This window comes from Aedes albopictus, chromosome 3, assembly GCF_035046485.1.
Source record: "Aedes albopictus strain Foshan chromosome 3, AalbF5, whole genome shotgun sequence".
Classification (NCBI taxonomy): domain Eukaryota; kingdom Metazoa; phylum Arthropoda; class Insecta; order Diptera; family Culicidae; genus Aedes; species Aedes albopictus.
Window position 1 is genome coordinate 268018193 of NC_085138.1, and position 13832 is coordinate 268032024.

A 13832-nucleotide genomic window follows, 5' to 3' on the forward strand; every position below is an offset into this window, starting at 1 on the left:
GAAATACCGTAGTAACCAGACCAAGACAATTCGCGACACTGATTCTTTCGGATTGTCTTGAGACCATGAGACTTGAACGTAAAAGGAAGTCAACAGGAGAGTGTTTGGTACTTTAGGAAGTCTACTACTTGGCGAAAGGTTCATAAAGGCGTCGACTCCTTGAATCGGAATCTGTATCTACCAATACTTATAGCTGCTAACGGCAGCATCGACAATAGACAAATGCTCAGTCTACAAAATAAATTACAATGTGCATTGTTGACAGTTGAAGGTCAATTTTATAAACATTTAAAAAAATGCTGCTGTCCCGGGAGAAACCTCTTGATAAGAAAATGTCAAAGGTTTCCGCCACCGGCACACAAATGCTTCATCAGTCAATCGATATTTCCCTGCGGGAATCCCGAGGCTGATCACACGTCTTATCAATTTCAGTGTTCCGTGTTGTGCATTGGTTGATTATTTGTTTTACTGACATCTCGTGAAGCATTTACGAATTGTGCGATTGAAATTTCCAATGCGGTTAATACCTAGTCCATCGAAATAAAGGGGCATTCTACAGTCTGCACAGTTCACATGAAGAAGCAGTTTTATGCTCGGTACAAAATAGCCTATTTACTATTTTGCAGCCAGTATCATAATTATCTCGAACTCAGTGTCCATCTGTGAGTAAATATGAAGTTTTATCTTTCGTTAGTTTCTGCAGCATTATTAAATGTTGCATTTTTTGGATGTGTGTCATTGGTGCACGGTCAGGTAACATAAACAAAAATATTACAAAAGAATTTTGCTAGTCATTTTTCTGATTACAGTGTACTGATGGTAGATGTGTTGGGTTTGCAAAATGTCAGAGTAATTTTGGAGGAACAAACATATTTGACTTAAGGTAGGTTCAATTTCATAATAAAATGTGTTAATACTAATCAAAATTTTTGTTTTAAAGAATTGGTGCCGAAGTGGAAGGGGAATGTGATCACTACTTAGAAGTATGTTGTGATATAAAAGATATAATAGACGATAATCCTCAACCACCATCGCCGGCTCCGGGTCCTGGAGGTCCTGGTGGTCCTGGTGGTCCTGGTGGTCCTGGTGGTCCTGGTGGTCCTGGTGGTCCTGGTGGTCCTGGTGGTCCTGGTGGTCCTGGTGGTCCCGGGTCCTCCGGGTCCACATTCCTGGACTGCGGGCTTCGAAATCCAGATGGTGTTGGTTTCAGAACCATCAACGGCAGACACAACGAAACAGAATTTGCGGAATTTCCATGGATGGTGGCACTTCTGGAATCGCAAATGTTGCTAGACGAAATGTCTCAAACGTTTATTTGTGGAGGATCGCTGATCGCTCCAAACGTTGTGCTTACCGCTGCTCATTGTGTTCATCAGAAAGATGCTGGATCTCTCACTGTGCGTGCTGGTGAATGGGACACTAGAACGGAAAATGAAGTTCGTCCATACCAGGTGAGTGATCAATTTAGGGATATGCACGATAAGAATTCATCGCATGCAACGCAACTAAATTGTATTTTTTTTTGGTTTAAGTACCGTAAACCGGGGTCAAATTGATCAGCGGGGTGAAATTGATCATTCGGGTACTACATTGTAATTCCATACTAGGAACTCTTAAGCGTCGTAATGATCTTAAACATTTTACGATATCTGGTTCGTAGATGTCTAGAAATGAGTGTAGAATTTTATTTTTTTAGAAAAAGTTAGTTTTGCCTTATTTTTTTTAGAAATTTGCAATGTATTACTCATTTAGATGAAATCATGGCTACTAAACAATCCATTGTTAATAGGACTTCCCTTAAATTCTCTGTTTTAACATTTTTGTGGAGCCTTGGTTGGAAAGTTATGTAGCTAATAAGAACATGAAATAGTTAAAAAAAAGTTCATTTTATGTTGAAATAGTCATTTATTGTGACAGAAATCACTTATTTCAAATTAAATTGCCTACCTGTAGGCGTTTAAGGGGGAAATTTAAAAATTAAATTTTGCATTTAAAGTAATAAATTCACTAGTTGTAAGCTTTTAAACGCGTTATTCGGTTTTAGAAGGGCAAAATTAAGCGGACAAGGAAATTTTCCTTTCCAGCCGATGCTTAATTGGATACTGATCAATTTCGCCCCAAAGTGGCATTTCCAATTTAATGATATTTGGAGTTATTTAACTTACAGTTTAAATTTGTTGAACACAATTCTGTCAAGTGGTTCCATGGAGATCCACAGGGTACTGATTTTACAGAAATTCTTTTTGCAATATTTGGAATTCCACTAATGTTATCCGCAAAAGTTGTTTTAAAGTGATCAATTTGACCCCGGATTACGGTACCTAGATGCCAAAGGTGTCAGTTAATCTTAATCATGAATTTGTATATTATTAAAATCGAATTCGTCAGCGCTCTTACCTTGATACTGGATACTTGATACTTGATGGGCTACAACTCGCAGTGATGAGTCGACACCGAATGAAGCATTCACCTCCACTGGTTTCGGCCCTGAGCCAATCGCGGTTAAGAATCCATAAGGACAAACGTCTTGACATTCCGCTTCAACAGTGCAGAGAATTTCAGACGAACAAACCTCAAGAAGCAAGATTTAAACAACAATGATTTTTATTATTCTGTTATTGCTCACTTGTAAGCTCAGGTGCGCTGGTTTTATTTACGAAGAGATTTGTGCCCTCAAAATCGTGAGTAGGTGCCAAAATCGGCCATTGTGGCGGCCATGTTGGGATTCTAACAAGTCTGTCCTTAAGTCCTCCTCAAAAGCGCCAAGGTGTGCGTGGCATACCAGCTTAATACTTGGTACAATTCGTAGTTCATGCGATGCCGAGAGATACCGTCCTGCAATTTACCACCGAGTATTGTTCGCAGAACTTTACGTTCAAAGACTCCAAAAGCTCTCCGATCAGCTTCTTTAAACGTCCATGAACATAATAGTCATGTTCAACGACGCAGGTTGAACTTGCTCGAAGTTGCTGCATCTTGCTCTTACCCATTTGTCATCAAACGGGAAAGAGCGGGATGCAGCAACTTCGAGCAAGTTCAACCTACGTCGTTGAACAGGCATAATTCTCCCGAAATTAAAAAAAAAATCCTCTAAAAACTTCCATGAACTTTCTTAAAAAACTTCCATAGATTTTTTATGAATCTAAGCGAGAATTTTTTCCTGAAATCCTCCACGGATTCCAGCACAAATGCATTCAGTGATTCGCTAAGAAACTTGAAGGTTCCTCCAGAAATTTCTCCAATTTCGTTAGGAAATCTTCCACAGACTCCAGAAGATCCGTTAGAAAATATTCCAGATTAGTTCAAACATTCCTTATGATAATCCTTCATAAATGTATCCAAGGATTCCAAGTCCAAGGATAGCTTATTTGGATTTCTTCCAAAATAAATCTACAGAATCCTTCATAACTTACTCTAGAAATTCAGTTTAAAAATCTATCAAGGTTTTCGTAGAGAAACTCCTCCGGGTTTTTTCTTTCAGAAATTTTTCCAGTAATTCTTGAAGAAATTTCCCTCGGGCTTCCTTTAGATATTCCCTCTTCAAGCATTGTATTGGGTAGACTTAAAAGACACGGACACGTTCAATGCTTCCAGTGAGCTTTTCGCTCTTTGAAGGAAACACGACACTAGACAACGGACTAGCATGCAACGCCCAGTGGCACAGCCGAAAATTTTTCCTGACAGCTGCGGCGGGAATCGAACCCGCGCTCCTCAGCACGATGCGGCTAAGAGCTTGGTGACCCTAGCCGCACGACCACGGAGCCGCACAATGGGTTCTTTAAAAATTTCCATCATGAATTACTTTAGAGATTCTATTAAGGATTCGCTTGAAAAAAAAAACGCAAATTTCTAAAGGGATTTTCGAGTTTTCTACAGGGTTTTTTTTTTTAGAAATTATTGGCAGCCAATTAATCGTCCCATAATAAATTAAAAAGTTTCCATAAATAATTCGAAAATTACCAATAAATAATTAGGGGTGGAAGCAATAATAAACTAGAAAAGTTCCATAAACAATTCAAAAAGCGCATAAATAAATCGAAACTTCCCATAAATAATTGATTTTCTAGCAATAAAAAATGTAAGAATTTCCACAAATAAATCAACAATTGCAATGAAAAACTATATTTTTTCCAACAAAAATGAACTATGATAGAAAGATGAAATGAACTATGATAGGAAGACTGAAACTATTGTGCAATTTAACAGACAATCGCTTGCTGTCCGAACTCGCTAACGCTCCTCGGACTTAAAAAAGGGATAACATCTCTGTTCGCATTATACCGGGCAAATTCTTGGATCTGTGGATTGCCTAGAACCGAATCGACGCAGTTACGGCGCATCGGATTTCGGAAACATCGGCGGCCTTCTGCCGCCTCAGTTCCTCGATCCTCTATGCGGCTTCGCCGCATGGCTCAGCCGGTACTTTTACCTTGCTCATCAGTTCCTATTTATTACTAAATTTTCAATTGCTTTTTTGATGTTTTTCAATTTGGAATTTGTAAATTTTTTATGGAAAAATCAGATTTATTTATGGAAAATTTTAACTGTTTTGGTGGAAAAAATGTAGTTATTTATTGCAATTATTGAATTATTCGTGGAAATTCCGACGTTTTTTATTGCTCGAAAATCAATTATTTATGGGAAATTTTGATTTATTTATGCACTTTTTGATTTGTTTATGGAAATTTTATTGTTTATTATTGCTCCCGCCCCTACTTCTTTATTGACCATTTCTGATTTTGTTACGGAAAATGATCACTTTTTTATGAGTCGTTTATATTTTAGCCGAAATTATTTCAAATATGCTTCAATATTTTTCCACTGGTTTCTTCAGAAAGTTTTCCAGATACTCCTTGAGGAATTTCTTCAGGAATTCCAACAAAGGTTTGTTAAGGAATTGTTCTAGGGATTTCAATGAAAACTTTCAAATTAATATGTCCAAAAATGTCTGCACTGATTCATCTAGAAAATCGGGCAGAAACTCCTGCAGAGATTTCTGCATTATTACTTCCAGCGACTCAGTCAGTAATTTCTCGAGAGAATAAAGTCACGTAATTGAAACAGAACCAACGGAAGGATCGTTCACTTTGGCATCCAAATACAGCCGTGAAATTTCACTAGAAAGTTCTTAAGACATTCCTTCTTGGATGCCTTCAAGATTTTGCCGGGAATTTCTCCGGATATTACTCAAAAGCTTCATTCAAATAAGTGTAGAATTAGCTCCTAAGTTAAAATACACATTAATACAAACAAAAAAAAATTCATTCAAATGTACTTATTAAGATTTGTACAGGGATTTTATTGAAGATTTTTTTCATTTCTAAAAAATCCTCGCATTCAAATGTGGGGCCTTACTGAAATGTACTCATGGGATGACTGGTTCAAGCTGACACCTCCGGAGAGAGTTCGCCTCCTCCTGATTACGGAACATCTCAGGGCTTCTTTCAGAAATTCCTGCTGGGATTCCTTCCCATTTAATTAGATTTGATTAGGCTGCTACAAATTTCGATTTTCTCTTATGTCTCTCCATTTCACAGTTCGTAATATTTGACAGATGCTGACTGAATCACAAATCTATCGGTAAGAAAAGTACCGAACTCTTGTAAAATGAACGATAATTACCGGAAAACGGTTATTTTTTCACTTTACCGATTTTTTCCTATAAAATAATTACCGAACAGCGAATTTGAATCTGAGTGTGTAGTTAAAAATAGGCCGTTACAAATATTTATTTCACTTTTTGTCCCACCACTCTTTAGCTGGTGGAGAGGGGGGGCAAAAATAATAAAGCAATTAATCTGAAAAATATATAAAACTCATCGGATTTGTTAAAGATTTTTCACCAAAGCCTGATATTTTGATAAATATTTTTTAACTGCCCCCTCTTAATGCAAAATCCAGCCGAAAATGTTTAAAGGGGGGGGGGACAAAAATTGAAAATTAAATTTGTACCAGCCTTATTACGTTGAGTTCGCTGTAACATAATGACCTCCATCACTTTCACCACAATTCTCCATCGGATTGTAAAATTACAGGTTGTCTGCAGTATGGAACTTGCTTACAATTTTGCTTACAAGAAATTCTTTTATGGGAAATCGAATGAAATGAAAATTTAAACGTTTCAATATTTACGTCACGTTTAGTTTTCAGAATTTCTTTCTGTGAACATATCACCCATTTCTTGTGAGTTTTATAGCTAATTTCATCCAAAACTCAATATATGTGGGGAATTAGGGTAAAATGAGCATACTGACATTCACGTGGTCACTGCAATTACTTCTAATCAATACCTTGTTTCATAAGTAATTCACTAAAGAAACCCTCCATAGCATACCACCCTTAAGTTTCTTATGAGATATAGAGCTAATTTATTGCAAAACTCAATATATGTGGGAAATTATGGTAAAATGAGCATAATTATATTCACGCGGTCACTGCAATCTTTTTTCATCACCGTGTATCATACTCCACTAAAGAAAACCTTTCTTGCATATCAACCATAATTTCCTTGCGAGTTATGGTGCTAATATCACACAAAACTTAACATATATGGAGAATTAGGGTAAAATGAACATAACAAAATTCGCGCAAACACTGCAATCACTTCTAATCTATTCCTTGTATCATCATCCACTAAAGAAACCCTTCAGAGCATACCACTCATAACTTTCTTGCGAGTTATGGAGCAAATTTGATGCAAAACTCAATATATGTGGGGAATTAGGGTAAAATGAGCATAACTACATTCTCGCGGTCACTGCAATCACTTCTCATCAATTCCTTGTATCATAATTCACAAAAAAGCCTTCTTAGCATACTACTCATAAATTCCTTGCGAGTTATGGAGCTAATTTCATACAAAACTCTATATATGAGAGGACTTAGGGTAAAATAAGCATAAATACATTCATGCGATCCCTGCAATCCCTTCAAATCGATTCTCTACATCTTAATCCTTCACAAAATTGCTTCAAGGCAAACCGCATTCATGTTTCATAATTGTTTTAGAGCTAGTTTCATATAGGTGTTAATAAAAATTGGGGAATTAGGGCAAAATGAGCAGGATAATGATCCGTGCGGTCTGTTTAAACACTTCCATTCGATTCTCCAGTCAATTTTACGCCTAAAACCGGTTTGTTCATTAGAAAAGCCGGATGCGTTCGTGAGAACTAGAATTTAGTGTAGGTTTGCACTGTTTTTTTCCACTGTGCACCGTTTTGCGCTCTTATCTATCATACCTTAATCACAGACAAACAGACGTAACCCTTGCGAAATTTTCATCGACCACGCTTTTAACGATTATTTGAAATCTGCATAGTTGTGACTTTCACAACCAGAGGCGCGCGCATCGTTTTTCTTTGCGTTTGGCGTTTTACACTAGCGCCGTCTGATGACGATATTGCACAACTCAGTGTTCCGTTAAACATTTCCATCAGGTGATGGTAGTGTGAACTGAGCGATGGATGTTCACGAAAAATGTTCTAGGCGTTATGTCTGTTTGTCTGTGCCTTAATTGATTCATGGCTAGGCGTATATAATGCGTAACGCCAAACCGACAAGTTTTGATCCTCCCTCCTCCTAATTTCTCTATTGCAATGTTAAACCGTTTTTTTTTGAACGTTGAAAAAGGTGAATTCATATCAGTAGGACCAAAGCTGACCTCACTACTTCCCTACAGTAAAAATAATCGTTTTATACATTTTTTTATTCCTGAATAGCTCAGTTTTGGTCGAATCTTGATCAAATCAATAAAATTTTTCTAAGCTTGCATCCAAGGTCACAACCATATCTTGAGATCCAGACACTTGATTGCTATCTCGCTATCTAGCGAGAGCTATTGCTATCTAGCGTTAGTCATATTATCCTCATTAGTTTTGCCTGAAAACATACTTTCCAAGTAATTATTAAAGTTATACTTAAAGTTTGTTTTCATATATTGAGCTCTAATTTCAACCCGAAGCTACTATAATATAACATCCCCAAAACTGACTTGAACAAAAGTGTTCCTCACAACTAACGCATTAACGCCTGATTTCTGCTTCCACTTCCTAAACAGGAGCAAAAAGTTCGCAGCATCATCGTGCAGCCAAACTACAATTCAGCAACGCTGTTCAACGACGTCGCCCTATTAGTTCTAGAACACCCATTCCAAGCAGATGATAACGTTCAGCTGATCTGTTTGCCTCCACAAGGCGCAACGTTCACCGACAGAAACTGCTACGCAATCGGATGGGGCAAATCCAACTTTGATTCCGACTCGTACCAAGTGATTTTGAAGAAAGTGCAACTACCCATGGTTTCACATCCGGACTGCCAGACTGCTTTACGAGGAACGAGGCTGAAGGGAAACTATCGATTGCATAACTCGTTCGTTTGCGCTGGTGGTGAAGCCGGGATTGATACCTGTACAGGTGATGGAGGATCGCCGCTGATGTGCCCCTTCAGCGGATCAGAGACCCGCTTCTACCAGGCAGGAATTGTTTCGTGGGGCATCGGATGTGGTACGGCAGGTGTACCCGGCGTTTACGCGAAGAATAGTATGTTCACAGAATGGATAAACCAAGAATTGCAAAAGCATAGGGTGGACGGAGATCTATTTGACTGAGCTGAAGTAATTGATGTTGAAGATAGCTGCTTTTCATTTGCAAAACACGCAAATGAAATTGAATTGTTTTTTTCTGTGTCTCAGATGGCAATATGGACAACTAAGTGCACAACGTATTGAAAAATAGTTTTAGTGGCGATTTATGAATTTTGATGACAGCCAGAGCCGAACAAGGACTTAAATTATGTGACAAATCGACAAGTTCTTTGCTTTGTCGTTTCCACTACATAGCACCATCTGCATAAAGCAGTGTTTCGTGAAACATGTCCACCATGTGAACTAGATGATGAATTTTCACGAAAATTGTACTAGGTGTTACGTCGGTTTTTCTGTGCAACAACACATAACAGAATCACTGCGGCTCACCTTCCCATTTTTCATCAGAATCGTCCGAGAGTCCAGAGTCATCTGGTTTCTCGGTATAGACCATCAGCACCTCGATATGTACCAGCATCAGCCTCGACAGAATGATCCATTCCTACAGTTTCCCGGTGGTGTTGAAGCTTGAAAGATCTGTCCCGGGTTTGACCAGTAGAACCAATCAGGTACATCCGATATAGCAATTTTGAATACGTCTGGGGTATCGTCTGGGCCCGAAACCCTGTTCAATTTAAGCGACTTAGCTATTACGATGAGCTCATCATTCGTCGCCGGAGCGAGCTCGCTTTAGCTGGTTTAGCTACAGGGGACGGGGACCATCCCAAGTAGCATTTTAAGTTTTGTTCGGCTCTATAAGAGATCTTAATGATCAATTTTATAAAACTTGCAATAAAACTGATTTATACATCAAAACCTCTTGATAACCTCTTTAAGAGCTTCTTCCGGCTAAGTGGACTACTCTCGGAGAGGTTTTGCAAACAGCATTAAGAGTAACAATAAAATCGTTTTAAAACCTAGTTGAAAATGTTTGCATTCTCGAAAAGAGGTTAAGATCTGAGAGAGAGGAGACAGCTGGCTTCGATTGCGTGCTACTTAATGTCAAGGAGGACCTGTCACAAACTGTCACCGCGAACCGAACTGAAAATCGCACATTGATGGTGTGAAGTGGCCAAATATCCAAAAGATCTTGTCAAAATTTTGCTCCGTTTGTTGTATTTAAAAAGATAAAATAATAAATAATCAGATAAAATAATCAGTTTCCCTACCTACCTTTCCCCTACCTTTCCCTACCTAAATTCAACTACCCAAGTAACATTTTAAGTTTTGTTCGGCTCTATAAGAGATCTTCATGATCAATTTTATAAAACTTGCAATAAAACTGAATCATACATCAAAACCTCTTGATAACCTCTTTAAGAGCATCTTCCGGCTAAGTGGACCACTCTCGGAGAGGTTGGCATTAAGAGTAGCAATCAACCCGTCATAAAACCTAGTTGAAAAATTTTCCATTCTCGAAAAGAGGTTATGACGATCGTTGTTTTTTTTTTTTTTTAATAAAAACTATGACAGCTCAAGATGCATAAAAACTTCTTGGATGGCACGTAAAGTTCAGGAATTTAAATTATTCGTAAGTAGAAAGCGATTATTTCAAAGTAATGTTTCAGTAGTTATTGTGTTGGTAGGCTTATGCGCATTCAATTTTACCGTGAATATGGGGATTGCAGAAACATAAAGTTAATGCGCTTCGAAAATGGTGATTATTTTCATCTTGGAATGAAATAAATCAATTTGTTAATTTAGGAAAACTATCTCGAATCACAAGAAAACTCAGCTAAGAGTATTTATTTATGTAAGCATGTTATGGAAATGGCGGCAAACTTTCAATTCATTGGTAATTTGGGCAAAAATAACTATTTTCCATTCACGTTAGCTAATTCTACAATATGGCGATGACTATAATTAGCGAAAATTAAACGAAAGCAAGTTTACTTTCATGATGACCGCAATAAACCTAGAAGAGTCACAGTTTCTGTTTTGTCATCATCAGATGTCGTTACTAATCGAACGGATCGCCATCTGTTGGAGCTTGAACAGTTTTATTGGGGTAATAATGAATGCCAGAAAGTTTACAAATAAGAGAGTTTTGTTTACTCTTAAAATCTGGCTTTATGGATATCTTTAAGTATTCTATAAAACATTTCATCAATGGTTTTCTTATAAAAAAAAATGTTCTAAAAAGTTAAAAAGTTAAGGTTAAACAACTTTGTTAAAGAAACCATATCGCAATCTCTAATAGTTTCAGAGATACCTATTATTGTTTCAAGAAAAAAAAATAGGGTGACACCCGAAAAAAAAGTTTTCTTTCCATAACTTTTTATACATTTATTTTTTTGCAAATTCTTTGTTCAGAGCAGTTATAGTGCTTACAGAAACATGTTGGTGCAAGTAAGATCAAGAGCCCATGTGGAATGAATGCCTGCAGTTTAATGCACAACAAACACGATGACTCGAGATACGGCAAGACGGAAGAATCAAGAACAGAGCATTCGAAAGCACCAGCAATTGAAACTAATCTGTATTGCAACAGTCACTTCACATGTAATGTATTTTTCAGTACATCCCTGTCATCTTATACGGTCGAGGAAAGAAACTGCATACATTGTGGGTTTCCTGCAACAGAGGCACAACTCAAAATTTGTCATTTTTTAGATGTTGAAGGAAAATGATGTAAGACTATGTTAACTCTCATCTCACAAAGACCCGTTCCGAAATTCGTTGAGAAACTCGAGATTTTAGCATTTTCACATTTTTTTTCGGAAAAAGGCACAACTCAAGACAAGCCAACTTTTTTAATAGTCGTTAAAAAATAGTTGATCCAAACTTCATGAAACAGATAGTCCTTCAATCCGTTTCCATGATACAACAATCAAATTTCCTTTACTTTAGGCATGTTTCCTACGATTTGTATAGAAAACCCACTCACATGGCCATCTTGTTAATCGGACATCTTTGCTGGAAAGCTAGTGATAGATAAAAAATAATCTACATATCTACAGTATGCGGCAGGAAAAAATGCGAAAGTGTTTTTCAACTTCAAACCTCATTTTCGTCCATTTGACATTAACCAATCTATGTTTCAACATTCCATGATCTATAATAGGCTAGTTTTCTGAAAAGTTAATTAAAAAAATTCCCATTTTGGTCACTAACCTTTACAGGGCGGCGCCTGAAGATGAAGACAACCAGAATTTTCAAACCGCAGAAAACCACACAGGTCGCTAAATTTCGCATCTGATAAAAAAAATTTTTGATTTTCTCTACAATATCATCAAATATATGTACTTATTCCATCTGGTATGTGAAACTACATGGCTCTGAATCAGTGTGGTCTGGTCGAATTAGAGCTAATTTTGTTACTGTTATAGTCATTTTGTTTAATGACCATTGGGCGCGCAGTTTATTGATATACGCTTATTAGGCCTACATTATCACATGTTAAACATCAAATATGTTCATTTTTATTTTTCAGTGCTAGAATATAGACATTGACTGATACACTGTCATGAAAAAATAGTCATATATGTCCCATATTTAGCGTGTAACAGTGCCTTGAACTTTTCGCATTTTTTCCTGCCGCACCCTGTATATATCTATATAAAAATGAATTTCTGTCTGTCTATCTGACCCTTATGGATTCGGAAACTACTGAACCAGTCGAAGTGAAACTTAATGTTTGTGTACTTTTGGAACCGGGGAAGGTTCTTAGCTCGGCGTGAGATCCTTCCCATCTCTGGAAAGGGCTCCCATACAAATAAATGTTGGAGGACGTCCCTATGGGCGTCAAAAACACAATAGGTAGGCAGTACGACGTTTGCCGGGACAGCTAGTAATAAAAAACCGAAGGGTAAGGTTTTTGAAAAAAATAAAATTATATGACATCTAACGTAGATCTGCAATGAATATTATTCTCAGTCAGGATTGTAAAATGTCATTTGGTTATTTGCCTATTTCACTGCCCCCACCTAGCAAAAAAATATTTTTTTTTTGGAAAAGAATATCAGATTTTTAACATTTCTCCTTTTCCAAAAGTTAGATGAAAAATATTGCAAAATAAATTGTAAATATTTTCAGATAGAGATAGTTTATCATTTCATTTGAATTAATCCTAAAGTCGCGTCTGTGCGATTCGTGCGTTGAGCTGAAAATTCTCCATAGTAGGATATTAACCTTCATCCAGCCAACGTACATTTTTCACCTTCGAAAAAGCACAAAAACGGTCAAAACTTTTTTGTTTTTGATGGATTTTGATGAAATTTTCACAACTTCCCGAAAAACTGTTCTTGTTTATGATGCCGGGGACAAGGATGCCTGATCCATACGGATCCGGAGTTATTCCGGATTGTCTTGGGTACCAAAATTGGCCACATACTTTGCGCAACGTATATCTCAAGATCCCGATGAGGTAGAAGTATAGTGTCTTCGGCGAATTTGTTCAGCAGGTTAAGGACTGACTGGCAACGGCGACTTTCGTTCGCGATTCGGCCGCTAGGCGGCGCCAGTGTCAAAAATGTTCAAACCCTCATATCTCAGAAACCTGATAAGATAGAATGATGCTGTCTTCGGCAAAGTTCTTCAGCAACCTCAGAACTATCTGATAGTTGAGTCTTTGATGCGTGATTTATCCGCTAGGTGGCGCCTTGTGTCTGAAAAATTCAAACACGTATATGGGTCATTCCACGCCAAGTGACCGACCACTTGCAATCGACCATCACGGATTTGAACCAAATTTGGCTGAAACATTTGTTTAGATGGAAAAAGAAAAAATCCAAATTTTGGTGCCGATTGGATCATCCCTCGGCCCGTGGCAGCACCCCTCGTTTTGGCCGATATGAAAATTATCCTCTCTTTCTTTTATTTTTATCATCGAAACCATTGCACCTACACATTTTCGACCTTCGGCTTTTTTGAAGGAAATCGTTCAGGGAATCCAGAAAAAATATTATTTTTTTGATACAGTGTTGCCAGATATCATATTTTTTAATTTTAAAACTAAAAATCGATTTTTCTCAAAATACGTATATTTTGATTTAAAAAATTCCATCGTGTTTATCAGACGTTTTTCGATCGAAAAAGCTTAACTCCCCAAGGTAATTTGCGGCGTTCCTGAGATATAGCGTTTTTAAGAAAAAATATTCTTTTTTTTTTCATATAAAGTATCATGTAAAATCAGGTGCAGTTTATAAATTTCGTAAAAAAAACATTGTTCGATGACATATAAACACGTTTTGTGCAGATTTGAACAATATCGAGTATAAAAAGGAATAAAAAAAATGTGACAGTGTTGCCA

At 37.3% G+C, this 13832-nt stretch overlaps 1 protein-coding gene across 1 annotated transcript; it reads left to right on the top strand.

Annotated features, from left to right (window-relative positions):
• Positions 1 to 414: 414 nt before the first annotated feature.
• On the top strand, positions 415 to 10502 carry LOC109403414 (phenoloxidase-activating factor 2). Its single transcript, XM_029857423.2, has 4 exons — positions 415 to 753; positions 810 to 883; positions 941 to 1451; positions 8057 to 10502. The coding sequence occupies exons 1-4, from the start codon at positions 673 to 675 to the stop codon at positions 8603 to 8605; spliced, it is 1215 nt and encodes a 404-aa protein (XP_029713283.2). The 5' UTR covers positions 415 to 672; the 3' UTR covers positions 8606 to 10502.
• Positions 10503 to 13832: the final 3330 nt, after the last annotated feature.

Coding starts and splice junctions, on each gene's coding strand:
- LOC109403414 (XM_029857423.2), top strand. CDS start 673: ATGAAGTTTTATCTTTCGTTAGTTTCTGCAGCATTATTAAATGTTGCA. Junction 884..940: donor ACAAACATATTTGACTTAAG/GTAGGTTCAATT, acceptor TTTGTTTTAAAG/AATTGGTGCCGAAGTGGAAG. Junction 1,452..8,056: donor ATGAAGTTCGTCCATACCAG/GTGAGTGATCAA, acceptor CTTCCTAAACAG/GAGCAAAAAGTTCGCAGCAT.